At 39.4% G+C, this 24,384-nt stretch overlaps 1 protein-coding gene across 3 annotated transcripts in view; it reads right to left on the bottom strand.

The window, feature by feature from the left end:
- Positions 1 to 609: 609 nt before the first annotated feature.
- The window catches only part of STON1 (stonin 1), a 59,922-nt gene continuing 36,147 nt past the window's right edge, over positions 610 to 24,384 (bottom strand). The window contains exons 2-5 of one of the 3 annotated variants that reach the window (XM_034764338.1): positions 15,715 to 16,965; positions 14,992 to 15,252; positions 3,776 to 3,978; positions 610 to 2,870 (exon numbers count right to left, since the gene is read on the bottom strand). In XM_034764338.1, coding sequence (XP_034620229.1) covers positions 2,796 to 2,870; positions 3,776 to 3,978; positions 14,992 to 15,252; positions 15,715 to 16,915 — 1,740 coding nt within the window. In that variant the 5' untranslated portion in view covers positions 16,916 to 16,965 and the 3' untranslated portion in view covers positions 610 to 2,795. Of the gene's footprint in view, positions 2,871 to 3,775; positions 3,979 to 14,991; positions 16,966 to 24,384 lie in introns of all 3 variants that reach the window. The other 2 variants (XM_034764337.1, XM_034764339.1) reach the window with 2 other exon arrangements.

Raw genomic sequence — 24,384 nt, 5'->3', positions numbered from 1 at the left:
TAGAGAATCATCCACAATCATTACAGGGTTTTTACATGGATATCGAGTAACAATCAGTTTCCTCTCATGTTTTCTTTCCTGGATGAACCACACAGGCATTGTAGGATATTTATTTACAAGCACCAAGAATTTTCTGCTGTGCATTTCTTTGTCCATAACTACTAATTTTTGTTTCTCCTTATTGTTAGAGACCCAGATCCAACTCCCATTTTGTCAAAGATTTCCATTGACTTCAATGGGAGTTTGACTGAGCCTATAACTACTGTATGTCAAGTGCTCATCACATATAGTAATGCTGTCAGCAGAAATCCAGTTTGTTACCACCTGTCTGAGAAAACAGAACTCGTGTACCTGTTGTAAATAAACAAATTTAAAAATGTTATTAAAACTAATGTTAAAAAAAATTATATAATACATAGGTTGGGAAAAGAGTGTCTGTACATCCGGGTATAGTGCTTAGATTATCCACAAATATAAAGTTTGTTTTTAAAGTCATACAGTACATAATCAGCAACAACCCAAATTTAGGTGAATAGATTTAACAATACAGTTTAGATATTAGAATCCGAATACTCGGGTACATCACTCATGAAAAGATGTACAGAGATTTGGTTGTGGAAAGCAAAATATATCAATGAGTGGAGATTGTCACTCAGTAATTGAGAATTATGTTGGTTGTCCATTTAGAAAATACAATCCATGGGGAAAGTATTTGTTACTTTCCTGACTGCACTTCTCATAGGCGCTCTAGTTCATCCCTCCTGGTATTGCTGATGTCCAGTGATGTGTTCTATGTAGATGTCCCTCGACCACCTGATGGTGTCCAACACCATGAGTTGCCACATCAGCCAAGCGTAGCGTTGACCGATTCCGCAGTCTCTCAGCACTCACTCATTACTGGGGTCCCACGCACCTAAGGCTCTGACAATCAGTGCATTTGTCTGGACCTGGTAACCCTTAGCTCTCAAGGTTTCAGCCAGAGGGGCATATTTCTCTAACTTTCAAGCTCAGGCATCGTGGAAGGCTGGGGTCCTGTTCTCGAACGGCACTGTGACTTCCACCATGATGATCTTTTTCCGGTCTTCGTTGGTGATGATGATGTCCAGTCGCAGTTGGCTGTCGGTTCCAGGGATGGTGGAGTTTACAGTAACTTTCCCCATGGGTGGCGGGATGGCTCTGGCCAGGTGATCTTGGATGGCGTTGTGTCGCAGCTGAATTACACTAAGAAAATACCTTACTCTGCATCAGTGATTTCTGCTCCAAATGTAAAACTGACCTGCAAGATCTCAAAATTCTGCTTCCACTTGGCAAAGGAGCAACAGTAATTGCTCTTTGGTAATGTTAGTAAATGTTGACATTTTAAGTGACCAATGTAGTTGAATGAGTTTAAGTGCCCATAGCATTAGCTGGAGCCGAGCAAAAGGCAGACATGCTTCCCCACACAATTCTGTCAACATAATCAGTGATGACTTGTGCTTCCAGTCCTGAGCTATGTTGAGTAGACACTGATCATCATGTACGATTATACCAGTGGTCCTAGTGTGTATTCCTGTCTGCCCCAAGCACCAAGTCAAACCACATATGAACGCAGGTAACTTCAGTGGACATTTTTAAACAATTAAGCCTTAAAAAATCAGAACTTTGATCATAAAATAAAGCCAGACAAAAAAAATTCTGGTTAAAAAATACAAAAATTCCTAGAGGATGTAAATCCCTAAAGCCTGGTATATAAATATAACCATCAATTTTCCTCTGTAGCAAATTCCTTTATAGATGGCAATGTAAGGACAATTCTAACTTTCCCTGTACGTTTGCATTCCCCTCTGCCTTACAGTTCAAGGCAGTGATGCCGTACAGGCTCTAGTTTCAAACCAACATCTGGAACTTGAGTCTTGAAAGACATCCAAAATAACAAAAAACAACAAGTAGTGATTAGCCACCTTTATAACTCATAAGGCCAGAATCTCAACTCATGTAAATTGGCAAAGCTGCATTGAACTTAATGGAGCTATGCTGATTTATGTCAGCTGAGGGTCAGGCCCTGTTCACTCTCCGAGGCACTGAAATAAATTAGCCTCACCTTGGCATGGGAATTTCAATCAAGATTGCCTGAGATTTTGCATTCAACAATCTTAGAGGAAACAGTGAGAGCAACATTTACAACCCCTGAAGGGAGAGAATTAGCAGTTTTATTCCTGAGGAAATGCTCTCACTCTACATTATGTGGAAACTCTTATTGGGAAATAAGTGTATGCTTGTGCTGTTCACAAACATGGAGATTTACAAACTGCACTCAAATATGCAATTGATCCTGCTGCACACTATCCAGGTCCTGGTTTGTGCCATTTTGGATGTTTTTATTGTTAAATATCGATACGGCCAAAAGATAATTTTTTTAGAATAGCGATATAAGTTCTCATCATGGAGCATGAGACCATTCACAAGTAATAGATACTTTGCAGAGACATATATTACCGTCTGTACACTAAGGGCTCAGTCCTGCAAACCTCTAACTGTACAATCAGTGCTTACACACACCAGTAATCCCATACTGGGCTGCTCATTCGAATTAAGGCTAATTAAATGACTAACAATTTGCAGTATCAGACCCAGAAGCATTACAAAAATTGTGAAAAGTGGATTTTCAACTACTGTATTTATTATACATTAGATCATTGCACTTTTTCTTACAATAAAAAATATTTACTATGGAAATTAATACCCACTAACATTTTCCTTCATTGTTTTCATATTTAAAGAACACGTAACCATGTATTACAGTGCCTCGTCTCCTTTTACTGCATTAGGCAGTTGCTAGCCTTATCTGGGTCTTCTCCATCAAGCCTGATCCACTTCTTTTCAATTTCAACCTGTGGTTAGAAAATATACAAGAACAACATTAGCAAATGATTAGGTATCATAAGTCTGATCGTGCACTACTGAAGTCAATGGGATTTTTGACATGGACTTCAGTGGGTACAGAATCAAGCCCTACAGGTGGAGGCCTGAAATACAGGACTTGAGATCCAATGAATTTCAAATCACCACATCCAAAATTTGTTTGGTGGGGAAAAGGGAAGTTGGTTTAGCAGGTCTGGTTTGGGCCCCATCTCTAAGAAGCATGTGTTCAGATCAAGGATATTCTTTTATTAAATAATTACTGTGTTCAAAGCCATTAAGCCAATAAATAAATGCATGCAAGATCATATGCTTAAAATGCAAGTCACACACACTTAGGGCCTTACCAAATTCACCATCAGTTTTGGTCAATTTCATGGCCAGAGGGTTTTAAAATGGGTCAGTTTCATATTTTTAGATGTTTACATCTGAAATTTCAGTTTTTTAATTGTGAGGGTCCCAAACTAAAATGGAGACATGGAGCGGGTCGCAAAGCTGTTGTAGGCTGGGCACGGGATTGACACCCTCACTTCTGTGCTGCCTTCAGAGCTGGGAAGCTGCAGAGCTTCCTGCAGCGGGGGGAGATAACCAGAGGTGGGTCTGATCTCCCCCAAAGAGTGGCCGTGCAGGGGAAGAGGAAGTCTTGTCTTTCCCCAGCCCGACAGACTGGCAGCTGGAGCCCGGTGAATGGTAGGAGCCCCTAGCAGGGGTGCCCACCCTGTCCTTCCCCTCCAAAAACTACATTTCATGGGGAAGGTCTGATTTCACAGTCCATGACATGTTTCTCATGGCGGTGAATTTGGTAGAGCCCTACACATACTTTGTAAATAGCGTATCAGAACAAAAAGACTGCAGAAAGTAAAGAAATGAAGACTACCTGGCAGTTGTAGCAAGTTTTCTGGTTCAAATGTTTCTGGGGCTGAACATCACACTCTATGCCTAGCGATTTTACTTCAGTCCCCGAGGCACACGCATCACGCATGTCAAACTGTACAGTTGCAAATGGATACCAGTCAGAAGGTATTTCCTGGTCTGATCCAAGTTCTAGTTTGTAAGACAGACTGTGTGGCTGATATGGGCCTTTGAAAGGAAAAATCACAGTTCATTATTTTCTCTCCATTTTTATTACATGGTTAATTTGTTAACTGGGTATGGTAATGCTATCTTTTAGTAAACTGTAGTTGATACATAATGCAAGATTATTCTATCATCTGTCTAGCTATTTATAAAGTGCCTAATCACTTGGTATCTAGGCACAAGATTACATCCGTTATCATTTTCTGCCTATTTCAAAATATTTCTATAGCAGTCATCATAGTTCTTTCAAATCAATTTTCACAAAAGTCACCAGATACATTGAGGGCTGGATTAATGGATGGACACCATAAACCTGTGTCTAGGGCCATGGCTCCTGGATTTAAGTGATTACATTAGAATCTCAGCTTTCATTTTTTAAAATAATTCAGTTTCTATCTCACATATGTGTGAAGAAAAGCTTGAAAACATGACCCAAGTGTAACCATGCTGTGCTGTCTGCCAACAGTCTGAAACAATAGCCCTCCGATGGACGAATTACCCCATGTATCTCAATGGGGTGTTAAACTCTGAGGCCTGGTCTACACTTAAAATTTATATCAACATAGCTATGGCGCTCAGGGGTGTGAAAAATCCACACCCCTGAGCGCCATAGCTATGCCAACTTACTGCTCACTGTAGACGCAGCTAGGTTGAATGCTCCCAGTCAACCTAGATATTGTTGCTGGAGGACATGGAGTTCCTACAGTGGCAGAAAAACACTTTCCATTGCTGTAGTCTGCATCTAAGCTAAGAGCGTACAGCAAAATAGTTATGGCGCTGTCACTATGCTTCTGTAGCGTCTAACGTGTAGACATGGCCTAAGACCCACTGCTCTGGGCAGCTTGTCAGCACTCCCATATCAGAATATAATGTGTGTGGCAGGAGAACAAGAGAGCAGTACAGAATGCCACCCGTCCAAGCACGTGCACCCCAACTGCTGAGATAAATGTGTGGGGACCTGCTGCTACCCTGTCCTCTCCAGCTGAGATAAATGTGTGGGGACCTCTAAAAATCCAAAAGGCGGGGGGAATTCCATGCCACCATTCCTGACTCTTTACAATTGCATGGGGCCCCCAGCTGCTGCATAGTGAGGAGAGGGCATGTGTTGCAGTATGCCCCAAATTGCCTTAATCTGGTCCTGGATCCTATAAATTCAGTTTTTTAAAATAACGTGGGAGAGGCAGGGGAGTTCATTTTTCCATCTGTTGGCACACAAGCACTTCAGGGTGAACAGCTAGATTTCCAAAGACACTGAAATCAGGAAGTTTGCTTTGTGAGGTCAAGCAAAATATTGGAATGAAAAGAATCTTCTACATCACAGCTTCCTCTGCAAAGTCTTCAGAGCAAAGTAAGTGGTCGTGCTGTCTTTTCTTCCTCCCCAGTGCTTGTTAAAGCACGTGTAGTGTCAGTATAGAGAGGAACTGTGTACTTTAACCACAGTTTGGCTTCAGGCAGGAAAGCACTGTTACTAAAAGGACTGACCATACTTTGTGAATGGGACTGTAAGTTTAGATTTAATCCATTACAGTGAATTACATGTCAACCTGCAGCATAAAAGTGCCTATTCTTTATGAATTTACATTTCTCAGTGGCAACCACTAAACAGGGAGGATGAAACTAAATTTATGTGAAGGTAAAGAAAAAGATTATATGCTTAGCATTATTTGTCATGTGGATGTCATCAACACATAGTGCACTACATTCACAACTTCATCAGCAATTCATAAGGCAAAAATGGACCTTTGAAAGAAAGTAGGCAAAGTAATTACCCACAGCATCAATGCATTGTGAGAGGGTAAACGAAAACTGATTGAGCTATCCTAATAAAATACGAGGGGAAATAAAGTAACCTTTACTTTGTAAAAGTAACCACTATCATCAGGAAACAGAGTTTCTCTCTTGTTAGTTTTGAATATCTATTACTTGTATTAATCAGTTCTTACAACCTTAGACTGTCATATGGAGTATAGATATACTTAAACGTAACATTTTTAAAGTATTTCAGAAATATTTCAGATATCTTGAAGTCTTATTCAAGACCTTGTTGTTAATCAACTCCTATCCTGAATCTTTTATTGAGACAAGATCATTATCTATATTTATGGCACTATAATTAAATCTTAGTCAGAACTTCCACTAAGGGTCCATATTTTCAGAGTGTTTAGTTTGGTGTGAACACAATCCAGTATGAAATGTGGCATATAAAATAGGATTTTCAAAAGCACTCGGCACTGGCCTAACTCTGCACTCACTGAAGTCAATGGTAAAATTCCCAATGAATTGAAAAGTCCACCCATAATGTCTCTAGCAAGGAGAACATCTTAAAATAATTTTTAGAAAATAACATATTTGACCAATTTTGATAGCAAACTAGCAGCTGGAGCCTAGTGAATGGTAGCTCCCGGCTGGGGCACTCCCAGCCCTGCCCTCCAATAGCTATATTTCATGGGGGAGGTCTGATTTCACATTCCGTGACATGTTTTTCACAGGCATGAATTTGGTATGGCCCTACCTATCATACTGGCCAATACTGATTCCTTGTTCTCTCAGGTCAGTCTTTATTCATCTGTTGTCTCTTGTTTTATACTTTGATTGTAAGTTTCTTGGGGCAGGGTCATTTTTTGCTCTGTTTGTACAGCACCTACCACAGCGGGGTCCTGGTCCATGACTAGGGCACTTATGTGGTACAGTAATACAAATAATTAACAATAATTTCTATCCTTCCCTCTTATGTCTCTTTCCATCTCCAGTACTTTCTCACAGCCTGACCTGGGCTGCTTCCTCATCACCCATAGCATTTGCTGATGTTGCAACTCCTTCCCTTTCCCCTTGCCAACTGCTCAACACTGTCTGGCCAGTTCCATCCCTCAGTTTCCTCGGGGTCTCTCACTGAAAGCAGGGAGGCTGCCTGAAGGCTGGAAAGGCAGAGAGGGGAGTATCTGTGACGAACCCCAGTTACTCTGGCAGATAGTCAAAAGCAGGGGAACTGAAAGGGGATGCCAGGAGGGAACCATAAACCATGAGCCACAGATCAAAGTCAAAAGTTAGGCACTTCTAGTAGAAAATTGCTTCTCAACCCTGTATACCTTACTAGAATCTTCTATGTGGTAGGTACAAGAAACATTTTGGGCCAACTATAAAAATTAATGTTAATATAGTACTTTACTGCACTTGTACTTTTCTCATCCATACACTGATAGACCATTCTAAGCTGGTGAATAGATTAATCACACCAAGCAGTTGCTGTCTATCTGCAGTCTTTTCCTCAAGTGTTTATAAAACAAAAGAAAAACAAGTTAAATTGAAAAATTGCTCAGTAGATATTCAGTCCAGTCCTGCGACCTTTGGGCATGAAGCCCAGCCTTCTCAAAAGCACTATGTGTCATGTCTTTCTAGCCAGACACTCTTATAGCCTTTCCCTACTCAAAGGGAGTGGTGAGCTGGGCTGGAACGAACCTGATAGCATCCCTGTATCTGAATTTGTGGGTCAGTCTTTCTACAGTGGGTATCAGTGCCCTGTAATGGATGAAATGCCAGAGTTACTCAAGTGTGTGAGATCTCACCCTTTAGTGACTGCAGTCTATAAAGGATAATGCCTCTAATTCTACCAAATGTGCAAGAGTATTTAATGCAATGTCATTAGTTAATATACTTTTTAAAACAATATACTAATCTGATTCTTATCTGCTGGTAAAACTGTGATACCACACGTTCTCACAGTGACTTTACAGCCATAGGACCAAATCCTGTGCACCTTATCCATGCAAGGAATCACATTGTCTTCAATAGGATATAGTATATTAATTACAGTAACCAGAATTTTGTCCACATTTAACGTTTTTTCACTTCGGGGGGGGGAGTGGGCATGGGAGGGCATATTTACTAGAAATCTATTTGTACATTGTTTTCCTAATGTCATCAGCACCTTTATTAAGAAATGGAACACATTTTCATTCATTCTATTCTACTCCATTTTCAATGGGTAGCACTTTGGAAGAAAAGAGCTATCCTAAACAGAAAAAGTACATTTAGAGATGATATTTCAAACAGTAGGCAGATGCATATGTAGTCCGCATACAGGTTGAGGCAATTTAAATTTAATATTTCCCTTCTTTTTTTGGTCTGTTCTATATTTCCATTGCAAGAGTCCCTGTCTCTCCCTTACTTACACACACACACACACACACACAATATCAAACTGGGAAAATTTAACATCCTAATTATTTTAAACCATGGGCACGCTTATAAAAGGCTACAGATATAGGATATAAAAGGTAAAAATGAGAAAGAACTATTTTAAAAATTTTATTTGCTTTTTTAAAAAACAGTTTAGAATTTAAACTTTTGAGTGATGGAGGGTCTAACAGGGAAGACTGTTGGTTGGAGGTGGTGACTTTGTACTAAAGAATAAATGAAAGCTGCACTTAAGTACATAAGACCATAAGAATGGCCATATTGGGTCAGACCAAAGGTCCATCCAGCCCAGTATCCTGTCTACCGACAGTGGCCAATGCCAGGTGCCCCAGAGGGAGTGAACCTAACAGGTAATGATCAAGTGATCTCTCTCCTGCCATCCATCTCCATCATCTGACAAACAGAGGCTAGGGACACCATTCCTTACCCATCCTGGCTAATAGCCATTAATGGACTTAACCTCCATGAATTTATCTAGTTCTCTTTTAAACCCTGTTATAGTCCTAGCCTTCACAACCTCCTCAGGCAAGGAGTTTCACAGGTTGACTGTACGCTGTGTGAATAACTTCCTTTTATTTGTTTTAAACCTGCTGCCCACTAATTTCATTTGGTGGCTCCTAGGTCTTATATTATGGGAACAAGTAAATAACTTTTCCTTATTCACTTTCTCCACACCACTAATGATTTTATATACCTCTATTATATCCCCCCCTTAGTATCCTCTTTTCTAAGCTGAAAAGTCCTAGCCTTTTTAATCTCTCCTCATATGGGACCCGTTCCAAACCCCTAATAATTTTAGTTGCCATTTTCTGAACTTTTTCTAATGCCAGTATATCTTTTTTGAGATGAGGAGACCACATCTGTACGCAGTATTCAAGATGTGGGCGCACCATCGATTTATATAAGGGCAATAAGATATTCTCAGTCTTATTCTCTATCCCTTTTTTTACGATTCTTAACATCCTGATTGCTTTTTTGACTGCCGCTGCACACTGTGTGGACATCATCAGAAAACTATCCACGATGACTCCAAGATCTCTTTCCTGATTAGTTGTAGCTAAATTAGCCCCCATCATATTGTATGTATAGTTGGGATTCTTTTTTCCAATGTGCATTACTTTACATTTATCCACATTAAATTTATTTGCCATTTTGTTGCCCAATCACTTAGTTTTGTGAGATCTTTTTGAAGTTCTTCACAGTCTGCTTTGGTCTTAACTATCTTGAGCAGTTTAGTATCATCTGCAAACTTTGCCACCTCACTTTTTACCCCTTTCTCCAGATCATTTATGAATAAGTTGAATAGGATTGGTCCTAGGACTGACCCTTGGGGAACACCTCTAGTTACCCCTCTCCATTCTGAAGATTTACCATTTATTCCTATCCTTTGTTCCCTGTCTTTTAACCAGTTCTCAATCCATGAAAGGATCTTCCATCTTATCCCATGACAACTTAATTTACATAAGAACCTTGGTGAGGGACCTTGTCAAAGGCTTTCTGGAAATCTAAGTACACTATGTCCACTGGATTCCCCCTTGTCCACATGTTTGTTGACCCCTTCAAAGAACTTTAATAGATTAGTAAGACATGATTTCCTTTTAAAGAAACCATGTTGACTTTTGCCCAACAAGTTATGTTCTTCTATGTGTCTGACAACTTTATTCTTTACTATTGTTTCAACTAATTTGCCCAGTACTGACATTAGACTTATCGGTCTGTAATTGCCAGGATCACCTCTAGGGCCCTTTTTAAATATTGGCGTTACATTAGCTATCTTCCAGTCATTGGGTACAGAAGCCGATTTAAAGGACAGGTTATAAACCATAGTTAATAGTTCCGCAATTTCACATTTGAGTTCTTTCAGAACTCTTGGGTGAAGAGTTCTGGTCCCGGTGACTTGTTACTGTTAAGTTTATCAATTAATTCCAAAACCTCCTCTAGTGACATTTCAATCTGTGACAATTCCTCAGATTTGTCACTTACAAAGGATGGCTCAGGTTTGGGAATCTCCCTAACATCCTCAACCATGAAGAATTCATTTAGTTTCTCCGCAATGACTTTATCGTCTTTAAGTACTCCTTTTGTGTCTCGACAGTCCATGGGCCCCACTGGTTGTTTAGCAGGCTTCCTGCTTCTGATGTACTTAAAAGGTAATAACAAAATGTTTTTTGAGTTTTTGGCTAACTGTTCTTCAAACTCCTTTTTGGCATTTCTTATTACATTTTTACACTTAATTTGGCAGTGTTATGCTCCTTTCTATTTACCTCACTAGCATTTGACCTCTGCTTTTTAAAAGATGCCTTTTTCTCTCTCACTGCTTCTTTTACATGGTTGTTAAGCTACGGTGGCTCTTTTTTAGTTCTTTTACTATGTTTTTTAATTTGGGGTATACATTTAAGTTGGGCCTCTATTATGGTGTCTTTGAAAAGGGTCCATGCAGCTTGCAGGGATTTCACTCTAGTCACTGTACCTTTTAATTTCTATTTAACTAACCCCCTCATTTTTGCATAGTTCCCCTTTCTGAAATTAAATGCCACAGTGTTGGGCTGTTGAGGTGTTCTTTCCACCAGAGGAATGTTAAATGTTATTATATTATGATCACTATTTCCAAGTGGTCATGTTATAGTTATCTTTTGGACCAGATCCTGCGCTCCACTCAGGACTAAATCGAGAATTGCCTCTCCCCTTGTGGGTTCCGGTACCAGCTGCTCCAAGAAGCAGTCATTTAAAGTATCGAGAAATTTTGTCTCTGCATTTCATCCTGAGGTGACATGTACCCAGTCAATATGGGGATAATTGAAATCCCCCACTATTATAGAGTTCTTCATTTTGATAGACTCTCTAATCTCCCTTAGCATTTCATCATCACTATCACTATCCTGATCAGGTGGTTGATAATAGAGCCCTACTGTTATATTCTTATTAGAGCATGGAATTACTATCCATAGAGATTCTATGGAACATGTGGATTCATTTAAGATTTTTACTTCATTTGATTCTACATTTTCTTTCACATAAAGTGCCACCCTCCCACCCCAACCCCGCATGACCTGTTCTGTCCTTCCGATATATTTTGTACCCCAGAATGATTGTGTCCCATTGATTGTACCCACTCCACCAGGTTTCTGTGATGCCTATTATATCAATATCCTCCTTTAACACGAGGCACTCTAGTTTACCCACCTTATTATTTAGACTTCTAGCATTTGTGTACAAGCACTTTAAAAACTTGTCACTATTTATTTGTCTTCCCTTTTCTGATGTGTCAGATTCTTTTTTATGTGAATGTTTCTCATCTGATCTCGCCCATACTATATCCTGTTCCATCCTCTCCTTCTGACTAGAACCTAGAGAATCTCTATCAATAGACTCTCCTCTAAAAGAAGTCTCTGTCCGATCCATGTGCTCCTCTGCAACAATTGGCTTCCCCCCATCTCTTAGTTTAAAAACTGCTCTGTAACCTTTTTAATGTTAAGTGCCAGCAGTCCAGATCCACTTTGGTTTAGGTGGAGCCTATCCTTCCTATATAGGCTCCCCCTATCCCCAAAGTTTCCCCAGTTCCTAATAAATCTAAACCCCTCCTCTCTACACCATCATCTCATCCACACATTGAGACTCTGAAGCTCTGCCTGCCTACCAGACACTGCGCGTAGAACTGGAAGCATTTCTGAGAATGCTACCATAGAGGTCCTGGATTTCAGGCTCTTTCCTAGCAGCCTAAATTTGGCCTCCAGGATGTCTCTCCTACCCTTCCCTATGTCATTGGTACCTACATGTATCACGACCACCGGCTCCACCCCAGCACTACACTTAAGTCTATCTAGATGCCTCGAGAGATCCACAACCTTCGCACAGGCAGGCAAGTCATACGGTTCTCCTAGTCATCACAAACCCAGCTATCTATGTTTCTAATGATCGAATCTCCCATTACTAACACCTGCCTTTTCCTAATGACTGGAGTTCCCTCCTCTGGGAAAGGGTTAAGTTTTGCTGGGCTTTTTCAAGATGTAATTTGAATTTCTAGGTGGTAAAATATAAGTTATCTTGCTATTTTGATCCATTTGTTAATCTATCTTCTTGCACCCATATTTCTAGAAGGCATAATTTCTGGAAATGGTATTACATACAAGAGAATGTAATAGTTGTCATTGCCTTGCACAAAATATTCCAAAATCCTCACATACACAATGCATATCCAAGGGGCCTTCATTCTCCAGCACTTACTAAGACAGAGCAAGGTATTCTTTAGTCTTATTTATGCCTCTTGAAAATAATGCATTGTTCTATTAATCTGAAACTGTCACTAAAAGTAAGGTTTTTAAAAATGAATCTTTATTCATATTTTTCTCTTTTTAAAAAAATCTATTTTTCCTGAATGAATTTAAGTTAACTAGCTTCCCCAGTGGAAAAAATTAACAATTTCCATGTGTATGATTAAAAGTAGCGCTGTCGATTAATTGCGGTTAACTCACATGATTAACTCAAAAAATTGTTATTTTAAAAATTAATCGTGATTAATCGCAGTTTTAATTGCACTGTTAAACGATACAATACCAATTGAAATTTATTAAATATTTTGGATGTGTTTCTACATTTTCAAATATATTGATTTCAATTACAATACAGAATACGAAGTGTATACTGCTCACTTTATATTATTTTTATTACAAATATTTGTACTGTAAAAATGATAAAAGAAACAGTATATTTCAATTCCCCTCATAAAAGTACCGTAGTGTAATCTGTTTATTGTGAAATGCAACTTACAAATGTAGATTTTTTTTGTTTCATACCTGTACTCAAAAACAAAACAATGTAAAACTTTAGAGCCTACAAGTCCACTCAGTCCTACTTCTTGTTCAGACAATCACTAAAACAAACAAGTTTGTTTACATTTACAGGAAATAATGCTGCCAGTTTCTTATTTACAATGTCTCCTGAAAGTGAGAACAGCCATTCACATGGCCAGCATTGCAAGGTATTTACATGCCAGATATGCTAAACATTCATATGCCCCTTCATGCTTCGGCCACCAGTCCAGAGGACAGGCTTCCATGCTGACGACGCTCGTTAAAGAAATAATATGTTAATTAAATTTGTGACTGAACTCCTTGGGGGAGAATTGTATGTCTCCTGCTCTGTGATTTACCCTTATTCTGCCATATATTTCCATGTTATAGCAGTCTCGGATGATGACCCAGCATGTTGTTCGTTTTAAGAACACTTTCACTGCAGATTTCACAAGACACGAAGAAGGTACCAATGTGAGATTTCTAAAGATAGCTACAGCACGCAACCCAAGATTTAAGAATCTGAAGTGCCTTCCAAAATCTGAGAGGGACGGGGTGTGAAGCATTCTTTCAGAAGCCTTAAAAGCGCAACACTCCGATGCAGAAACTATAGAACCCGAATCACCAAAAAAGAAAATCAACCTTCTGCTGGTGACATCTGACTCAGATGATGAAAATGAACATGCATTGGTCTGCACTGCTTTGGACTGTTATCGAGCAGAACCCATCATCAACATGGACGCATGTCCTCTGGAATGGTGGTTGAAGCATGAAGGGACATACGAATCTTTAGCGCATCTGACACGTAAATATCTTGCAATGCTGGCTACCACAGTACCATGCGAATGCCTGTTCTCACTGTCTGGTGACATTGTGAACAAGAAGCGGGCAGCATTATCTCCTGCAAATGTAAATAAATCTGTTTGAGCAACTGGCTGAACAAGAAATAGGAATGAGTGGACCTGTAGGCTTTAAAGTTTTACATTGTTTTATTTTGGAATCCAGTTATTTTTTATACATAAAAACATTTGTAAGTTCAGCTTTCATGAGAGAGTTTGCACTACAGTACCTGTATTAAGTAAATTGAAAAATACTATTTCTTGTATTTTTACAGTGCAAATATTTGTAATAAAAAATAAATATAAAGCAAGCACGGTACACTTTGTATTCTGTGTTGTAATTGAAATCAATATATTAGAAAATGTGGAAAACATCCAAGATATTAATATTATTAACAGCACAATTAATCAGTCTTAATTTTTTTAATCGCATGATTAATCGCAAATAATTTTTTTAATTGCTTGACAGCCCTAAATAAAAGCTTAGTTGCCTTTTTTTTTTTTTTTTTTTTTTTTGCAGTGGGCATTTATTTAATGTATCACCACCACAGAGAAGGAATATAACCAAGGCACTATGGTGTCACTGTTGATATTTTTCTCTGAATACAAACTCAGAATATTGAAACTCAATAGACCTCTGGACTCCATGGGAGATTGACCACAGCACCTTCTAACTACACCGACACTATCTCTTGGCATGAAGATGCTATAAGCTTAAGACTCCTGGGTTCAAGTCCCAGCTCTGCCACTGACCAGCTCAGTGACGCTGGTCTGTTTTTGATTCCCATCCCATCTTTGTCTGTCTTGTCTCTTTAAATTGTATGATATTCATGGGCAGGAACCATTTTTTATTATGGGTTTACAAGAGTGCTTAGAACAATGGAGCCCTGGTCTCAGTTAGGGGCTCTAGGCACTACTGTAGTACAGTATTGAAGAAGCTACCGCCATCAAGATGAAATTGCCCATTAGAAAAAGCATTTAAGGTCAAATTCTTCTTTCATTAAAAGGCCCAGTCCATCTCCCACTGAAGACAATGGGAGTTGCACTGGGACTGGGCCCTTACACTGGTGTAAATTAGGAGCATTTCCCCTGAAGTCAGTGAAGTTATACAAGTATAAGATCAGCGTGAGAGAAGAATCAGGCTCCTCCAGTAGAATAGCTGTACCCAAAAAATACTATTTTGATATATTTACTTGAGTTTTTATCCGGAAGTCTGTCTATCTTCCACACTACAGCCCTATAGGCACTTTCATATTTTGCTGTTCCAATTGAGACCTGAATTACAGGATCAGATTCAACTTCATGTAAAGAACCAAGGCATGTTTTTCTGTTCATTTTTGCTTTTAGGGACTTCTGTCTTTGGAGATTCATTGTCCAAAGCGCTTTGATCCACTGTGCAGGAACTGGAAAGCGTATCATGACATTTTCACAGTATTTCATGGAATGCAAACGTGCTGGAATCAGAGAAGTAGAAGACATGTTTATAAAAGCCTGAAGTTCAATGTATGCTCCTTGAACAACTACTGCAGCCTTTAAAGAAAATGGAAGGTCTTGCCCATTATACAGTGTCTTGAAACGCATCAGTTCTAATCTACAGGCATCCTGGGGTATAAACTTAATAATTCTAGATTGCTCAAACTCATGTGTTTTGACACACTTATGGAAATGGTAGTCAAGAATATCAATCCATTTCTTCTCCAGGTCCTTGTCAAAATAACATTCATCTCTTTTCTGAAGCTCTAGATCGTTTAAAGTAAAAAAGCATTCAGTATTGCCATTCACAAAACACATACAATAAATGTGTGTGATGACAGCACTTTCTACGAGTTTTCCTTCTGTTTTAGTGATTTTCCCCCAAAACTTATCCACTATTTCTAGTATAATTTCTTGTTCCTCATAATTTCTCTTTTGCTTACAGATGGCTGGAAGCTTCATTAACTCTTCCTCAACTGTTGCAAGGAAGTCAGTGAAGTCATTGTAATCCGTGGTTCCTAACTTTAGCATCTGCTCCACCTCCGGTTCATGGACCACTTCTGCTTTGGGGTGGAATTTTCTTTTCTCTGTATAAGACACATATTCAATCTTCACAGTATGGATTTTTCCTGAAACACTACAGTTCTCTAGCTTGGGTTCTGACAGTTTACAGTATGGTTGGAGCTGGAATTCTTTGAAAGGTTTTTCAAGGCCCTTCTCATAGTACATTTGTAAAATGCCCCCAGGTAGGACTTTAAGATAAATAGGACCCCATTGCCGAGATGACATCATATTCTTCTTCTCAGGAATTCTTAGCATGATAGGCCAACCATCTTTTTTTTGGCTCCTGAAGAGACTGTGTGGAATGAAAGAAGAGAGATTATGCCATGCATGTATGCTGGAGGCAGACAGGCTTCCCAAAGTATCAGTTTGCAAATGTTCAAGCCTTTCACAGACATAACTGAAGGAATTCTGATTGAGACTTTTCTGATCATGGCAAGTGTCTTTTTCTTTAGGATGGCAAATACCTCTGCAAAGCTTTTTATCCTTTCTTTGTGTGTCAACATTACAGGGAGACATGCTAGTTGAGCACCCCTCTTTCCCAAATAGAGTTGAAAAAGCACAGTCATTCTGAAAATATTGGAAGCGTTCCAATTCCAACTGATCTTCTAATTTATTGCAGCTTTCTTGGTAAGTAGGATTTATTTCACCTGGGGTTGCTTGTTTAGAGAATAAAATCTTAGGTGGATTATCGTTAGCGGCAGTGCTCAGTTTCTGAAAAGCTAAGGAAGAACAAGTCCCAGGTGGTGGGTGAAGGTTAATGTTTGATGACAATTCAGGAATAGGATAAAGAATGTGAATTCCTGATTTGGGGGTACAGGGACTTCCTGAATACTCTTTGGTAGGTGTAGAAAGTGGAGAGTTACTAGGAGGTCCAGGATTTAAGTAAAAGTCAGCTATAGGAGAAGAAAGTGGAGTGCTGCTTGTAGAAGATGACCTACTGGAAGATTCATGCATATTAGCAAGATTGAGATTAAGACTATTTGCTTTACAGGTATTACAATTTTCCACTGATTTTTGAGGAGACTGAAAGAGGGGTTCATCATCAAAAGTGACCCAGTTTGCTGGATATGTGGAACACATCTTGTAGGAAAAAACTTGAAACACTTATACAGGTATCACCTCTGAGTCATCTGTTAAGAAATAACACAAAACAAGAACAGACGTGATAAGAAATAAATGCAATTACTTTTGAAAAAAACTTGTAACATTCAAATTTCATAATGCCTACATTTTCATGAGTATCCAGTTTTGGGCACCTCAATTTCTGGATGCACAACTTGAGTCACCTAAGGCTTGATTTTTAAAGTACTGAGCACCCATAGACCTCCAATTGATGTCACAAATTGGGCACCCAAACTTAGCGGACAGCTTTGAACATTTGATCTACACACCCACACACACTGTAAGTGGAGCTGACAGAAATACCTATAGGTAAGGTTGCCTAACGTTTTCCATTATAAGGCTCTGTCATCTTTGGCAAAATAACTGTTTGAGCTGAAATTTTCATGCTGGGTATCTGCCTCATGATGAATTTTTTGGGAAAGTTCAGCAAAAATGGCTCATCTGTTTCCAAGATGGAGGCTAGGGGGGGAATGCATTGCTTTGCCCATGTTAAAAAATTCTTACAACTGTTTTGCTGAGAAGCTATAGCACTTCCATGCTTTGGGGCAGAAACTTACCATTTGGAAGAGGGGCATGTGTGTGGGTGGAGGAAGCTGGGTTCTCTCACCCTATGCCCTTTTTCTGTCTCTGAAATTTCACCCAAATTTGGCTGAGTTATAAGCCTCTGAAATTATAAATTTACATATCTCAGAAGTTTGTTGTGGCTGGCAGAAAAATTCCCTGAACATTCCATCTGTACTGAGCCTGATCTACCCACACAGAGTTCTGTGCCAGCCACAATTCACATGCTCCAACAAGAGGCTGAGCAGAACTCAGGCCAGGGAGACTGATGCCTAGGCAGCATGGAGGAAAAGGAAACAGTCAAACTCAAATGCATACGACTAGGTGCAGAGGGACAGGATGGAAGGGTCCTATGGAGGAAAAAAGTAATTAATGTAGTTAAAGACTGTCATATTACATAATCATAAAGGAGCATATTAAGATTGCACAAGCAACTTGAATTCTGGCATTTCCTAACTTTTGAGTGCTACACTTTACCTTAAAACATTCTTAACATAGGAATGTGTGCATGGAGGGTGTGTGAGCTATATGTAATTTTATTTACAAACAATTAAAAGTTCTGCTCACTCCACGAGACTTTTGTGCTGGCTCTTTTCCTGATTATAGTTGTTGGTAATAGCAGTAGGGAGAAACACATCCAAAGTGTGGGGGGAAACATAATATTCTTGCCCTTTGTACCTGTGATGTCAAAAGCCAGCTTTGAAGGAAATACTAGGCTTTGTCCCCACATAAATTTAGTATCCATGCCTTCTTGTTCTTCAAGACAGTTAAGAATAAATAACTTAAGCAAAACCACACGAAAGTAACACTGAAGCATTCAGAACAAATTGTGGTGTTACAAAGTATCTTCATTGTCTATGCTATGGTGAGCCAATTTTTCCCAAACCACATAAAGTTTTCTATTCTGTAAGTACTGTAAATAGATATGGTCACCTCAGGGCTTCTTACCATCAGGATGTACACGTTGTTAGCAAGATATGACTGAAAATTCCACATCTAATTTGTTTTGTGGTTGTCTGAAATGGCTCACATTAGATTTGCTTTTGTAGTAGAGGCATGGAATGGACATTTCAGAAGCATAAATACATTTCGAATATTAAAAGTATAAAATGACATTCTGTATACCACATTTTAGTGGATACTAAAATTTATTATAGATAGAGCTAATAACAACATCCTTTATAGGGAGAGCTGGCAGAAAGACCTCTAAGAAAGACTATCTAACATTGTCCATTTACAAGCAACTAATAACAGACCTTATACTTTGCCAAACTTTAACCATCCAGGCTGAAATTTTCATGAAAGGTGTCTGACTCAGACTAAATTATGTTTTGAAAATTTCAGTTAAAACGGTTCTGCTATTTCTCAGAGCAAAGTTAGGGAAGATTATGTTGTTCTACCCTTGTTAAAAAAAAACCCTTATTACCATTTAATTGAGAAGCTCTAGGGCCTCCAGGCTTTGGAATAGGGACTTGAAACTTGGCAAGGTGGGAGTCTGCTTGATATCAGGGATGTGCGTTTTGCTGTCACCATAAAAATCCACCCTAATTTTGTTGAATTCTGGCATTTCCGAACTTTTGAGTGCTAGACTTTACAACCTTAAAACATTCTTAACTAGGGCTGTCAAGCGATTAAAAAAATTAATCATGATTAATCGTGCTGTTAAACAATAATAGCATACCATTTATTTAAATACTGTGGATGTTTTCTACATTTTCAAATATATTGACTTCAATTACAACACAAATTACAAAGTTTACAGTGCTCAGTTTTTATTTATTTTGTATTACAAATATTTGCACTGTAAACAAAAGAAATAGTATTTTTCAATTCACCTAATACAAGTACTGTAGTGCAATCTCTTTATCATGAAAGTTGAACTTACAAATGTAGAATTATGTACAAAATAACTGCATTCCAAAATAAAACAATGTAAAACTTTAAAGCCTATAAGCCCACTCATTCCTACTTCTTGTTTAGCCAATCGTTTACATTTACAGGAGATAATGCTGCCTGCTTCTTGTTTACAATGTCATCTGAAAGGGAGAACAGGTGTTCGCATGACACTGTTGTAGCCGGCGTCGCAAGATATTTATGTGCCAGCTGTGCTAAAGATTCATATGTCCCTTCATGCTTCATATGTCTATTCCAGAGGATATGCGTCCATGCTGATGACTAGTTCTGCTCGATAACGATCCAAAGCAGTGCAGACTGATGCATGTTCATTTTCATCATCTGAGTCAGATGCCACCAGGTTGATTTTCTTTTTTGATGGTTCGGGTTCTGTAGTTTCTGCATTGGAGTGTTGCTCTTCTAAGACTTCTGAAAGCATGCTCCACACCTCCTCCCTCTCAGATTTTGGAAGGCACTTCAGATTCTTAAACCTTGGGTCAAGTGCTGTAGCTATCTTTAGAAATCTGATATTTGAACCTTCTTTGTGTTTTATCAAACTGTAGTAAAAGTGTTCTTAAATCAAACAACATACACTGGGTCACTATCTGAGACTACCGTAATACAAAATATATGGCAGAATGCAGGTCAGACCACGGAGCAGGAGACATACAACTGTCCTCCAAGAATTCAGTCACAAATTTAATTAACACTTTTTTTTTTTAAACAAGCATCATCAGCATGGAAGCATGTCCTCTGGAATGGTGGTCGAACATGAAGAGGCATATGAATGTTTAGCATATCTGGCATGTAAATACCTTGGAATGCCGGCTACAAAAGTGTCATGCAAATGCCTGTTCTCGCTTTCAGGTGACATTGTAAACAAGAAGCAGGCAGCATTATCTCCTGTAAATGTAAACAATGTTTGCTTTAATGATTGACTGAACAAGAAGTAGGACTGAGTAGGCTTGTAGGTTTTAAAGTTTTACCTTGTTTTGTTTTTGAGTGCAATTATGTAACCAAAAAAAAATCTAAATTTGTAAGTTACACTTTCACAATAAAGAGATTGCACTACAGTACTTGTATGAGGTGCATTTAAATATATTGTCTTTTGTTTATCATTTTACAGTGCAAATATTCATAATCAAAAATAATAATATGAAGTGAGCACTGTACACTTGTGTTCTGTGTTGTAATTGAAATCAATACATTTGAAAATGTAGAAAAACCTCCAAAAATATTTAATAAATTTCAATTGGTATTCTATTGTTTAACAGTGCGATTAAAACTGTGATTAATCTCAATTAATTTTTTTAATCATGATTTTTTTGAGTTAATCGCATGAGTTAACTGCGATTAATCGACAGCCCTATTCTTAACATAGGGATGTATGCATGGAGGAAATGTGTGCTACGTATAATAAAAAAAATGCAAATTTCACGTGCTCAGTAGACAATTCATGAGGACCTCCAGAACCTTCCAAAGACATGATTGAAATCTTGCAAGCCTCTCTGGGATTGTGCTAAAGTTCCTAAAGCATCCTCATGCAATTCTGAGGCACTTTGGAAAGTTTTCTAGGATAATGCTAATGTCCAAAACACACACTAAATTGCCAACTCTGAAAAAAAACTTCGAGCCTACCCCAGAAACAATGGTCTGCACTGAATATTTTAGAACATTGCATGGCAGATGTCTCTCATCTTCCAAAGGTGTAAGAGATGACAGCAACACACAGGGTGACTGTGGACACAACCAAAACTATGGACCACATTGTAAATCAGTGCCCACTTTGATCATTTGCCAGTGGCATCCCAGATTTACATCAAGCCACTCCCGAAGCTACCAATCAGCTCACTAATCTGGACTTGGTTATCTGAACATTGTTAATCACCTCTCTTGCCATACGAAAGAAGAAGTAGTGGTAGAACAGTTACAGGTTTGGAGCTAAATTCTCCACACTAACATGCTAGAGGAGCTAAGCAGGACTTTCCCTGAAATTGCTCGTCCTTGCAGCAGGGGGTTGCTGTTGTATGAGACACAGAAACCAAAAGCAGGGAGGCCACCTGTAACACAATGTCCCTCAAAAGAGCACCCTGTAACTCCCATATTCATCATTCATATATCGTTGTGATATTTCATACAAAGCATGCCATGTATGATATTATATGAAAGGTTATGGTCTGCTGAAACCTACTGTTCTGTTCAAATATGTATATCATTAACATGTATGAAGTTATGATATTTTGCTGTATGGTTGTTACTGAAATATGTTGTCAGTTTGAGAGTCTCTACTACAAGGGTGGTGATCCCAGTCCAGGAGGGTGTTAACCAACCATTAATCAGCAGGGGAGTTGTAATCAAGGGATTTACAATTCAATGGCAGTTGCACAAGACCACAACAAGGACTGCTCAATCCAGTGACTCAGCAAAACTCACCAGGACATGTCTGGGCAAGTGTTTTCTAGGCACATGAACTAAGAATATAAAAAAGGGGAGAGTGGCATCATGCTTTTGCCTTTCTCCTCCCCCACCTATGCTGGAAGCAACAAGAATACTGAGAAGACGAAGACTTCAACTGAGGAGACTGGTTGTATTGAGACCTGTGTATTAAGAACTGTAACATCCAATGGGGTAAGAAAATTGCTCAATTTAAATATTGCCTAGTGTAATAAGATTTAAGATTTAGATTGTGTGCTTATCTTTTATTTTCTGTGGTAATTATTTTGCTTGAAGTGCTTGAGAAATCTCAACTCAGGTTACAAAGGCGAGGGCATGATCTCTCCACATTGAGGGTGGAGCGGACTGGGTAATAAACTTACACTGGTTGGGCTTCTGACCAGGGCAAGACAGTACAGTTCTGTGGTATAAGGCTGGGGAACTAGAGGGAATTAGCTGGTGCCTTTCTCTGAGTGATTTGTGAGTGGCTCCGGGAGCATTCATGCAATTTAGCTGGGTGTGGGGATCCACATGCTGCTGTGCTGATTGATAACAGCACCTGGAGGGGTTTGCTGCTTGTCACTAACAAAGCATTGTATCTTCAGGGAGAGGGAGAGGGACATGGGGCTGCAGAGAGACAGGGACAGGTGCTGGGGAAGACACAGTCTATGCCTGAGGTGACAGGATTTGAATTCTGGTGGGGATAGGTGCAGAGGGGTACAGAGATAGGCTGGGGGGAGGGGAGACAAAGACAGGCAGTTGGTGTTGCATAGGAGGGGAAACAGGTAGGTGCATGCTAAGGGACAGGGAAAGAAGGGTAACCACTTAAGCACATTTCCCCTCCAAAACCTGAAATGGAACCCAGGATTCCTGACTCTCAACTTTTCTTTGGTGTCAGCAAAGAGCTGTGAATCCTACTAGCAAAATGTGTCCCATCAGCCTCTGGTGGCTGGTCCACAATGAGATAACAGCCTCGTACAACCATCCATTATTCCATTAGTGTGCTAGGGATCTACAGGTCCAAACCCAGCTAATGACCTCTGAGGAGGGAGCGGGGGGGAGAGACAATATGGTAGATAGTTTTGACAATTTTGGCCTTAATCTCTCTGTGCATCAGTTCCCCAGCTGTAAAATGGCTATTATAACTCCTCCATTATAAGACCTACTGGTGTTGTGAACATAAATTCATTCATATTTGTGAAGTGCTCAGATACTATGGTAACAAGTGCCACAGAAAAGCCCATGAGGAAATTAATAATTCTGTATTTAGTGCAGGGTTTGGATGGTGAGCAGTAAATAAGGCCTGAAGTCACATTTTGGCTAAAGAGAAATAATTAATAACTACTCATTCAGTGAGCACCATCCATCCTGTGCACTGAATGAGACAGTGTCCTGTGGAAAAATTAGTATATGATAATGTAATTAAAACTGTATCATAATACACTACACACAAAGAGATAAATTGCCAGTGCAACCTTAACCCTGGAATTCCCTAGCTTGTGAAGGCTTAACTGTACAACCTTAAACAGGTTCTATAAACAGTATTTATTTTGTGTATAGATTGGATTTTGCTTGTAATTTGTGGGATGACTTTCACTAAAAGAAGTGAAGATCAGATACAGGGAACTGAAGATGATAACACCCAAAATACTCAAAATTATTTCAGCTTCTGACTTAACCTGTCAGAGATTGCAGAAATGTGGGCACACAGAATATGAGGGTTGGAAGGGACCTCAGGGTTGTCTAGTCCAACCCCCGGCTCAAAGCAGGACCAATCCCTAGACAGATTTTTGCCCCAAAACCCTAAATGGCTCCCTCAAGAATTGAACTCACAACCCTGGGTTTAGCAGGCCAATGCTCAAACCACTGAGCTATCCCTCCCCACATTTAGATTGGCAAATCCAAACCCTTTTCAGGATGGTTTATAGGTCTGGTGGTTTATGAAGAGACTCTTTTACACTTGACTTTAGCCACAAGCCCAAGAAGTAGGGACACACATTCATTCTGCTAAGCACTGATTTGGCTGGGAGTCTGGAACAGAACAATTCATTCAATCAGTAAATAAATTAGGTTTAACTGAAATATTCTTCTGATATAAGCATTATTACGCTTATCTGGATTATGCTTATCTGGATGATGGGATGGATTGCATCCTCAGCAAGTTCGCAAATGACACTAAGGGGGGGGGGGGGGGGGGAGATATGCTGGAGGGTAGGGATAGGTTCCAGAGTGACCTGGACAAATTGGAGGATTGGGCCAAAAGAAATCTAATGAGGTTCAATAAGGACAAGTGCAGAGTCCTGCACTTAGGATGAAGAATCCCATGCAGAATCTATAGGCTAGGGACCGACTGGCTAAGCAGCAGTTCTGCAGAAAAGGACCTGGGGATTACAGTGGATGAGATGGAGTATGAGTCAGCAGTGTGCCCCTGTTGCCAAGAAGGCTAACAGCATATTGGGCTGCATTACTAGGAGCATTGCCAGCAGATCGAGGGAAGTGATTATTCCCCTCTATTCGACACTGGTGAGGCCACATCTGGA

Source organism: Trachemys scripta, chromosome 3 (assembly GCF_013100865.1).
Source record: "Trachemys scripta elegans isolate TJP31775 chromosome 3, CAS_Tse_1.0, whole genome shotgun sequence".
NCBI lineage: Eukaryota > Metazoa > Chordata > Testudines > Emydidae > Trachemys > Trachemys scripta.
Note: the sequence above shows the minus strand (reverse complement) of the source record. Positions and strands in the feature narration are given on the sequence as shown.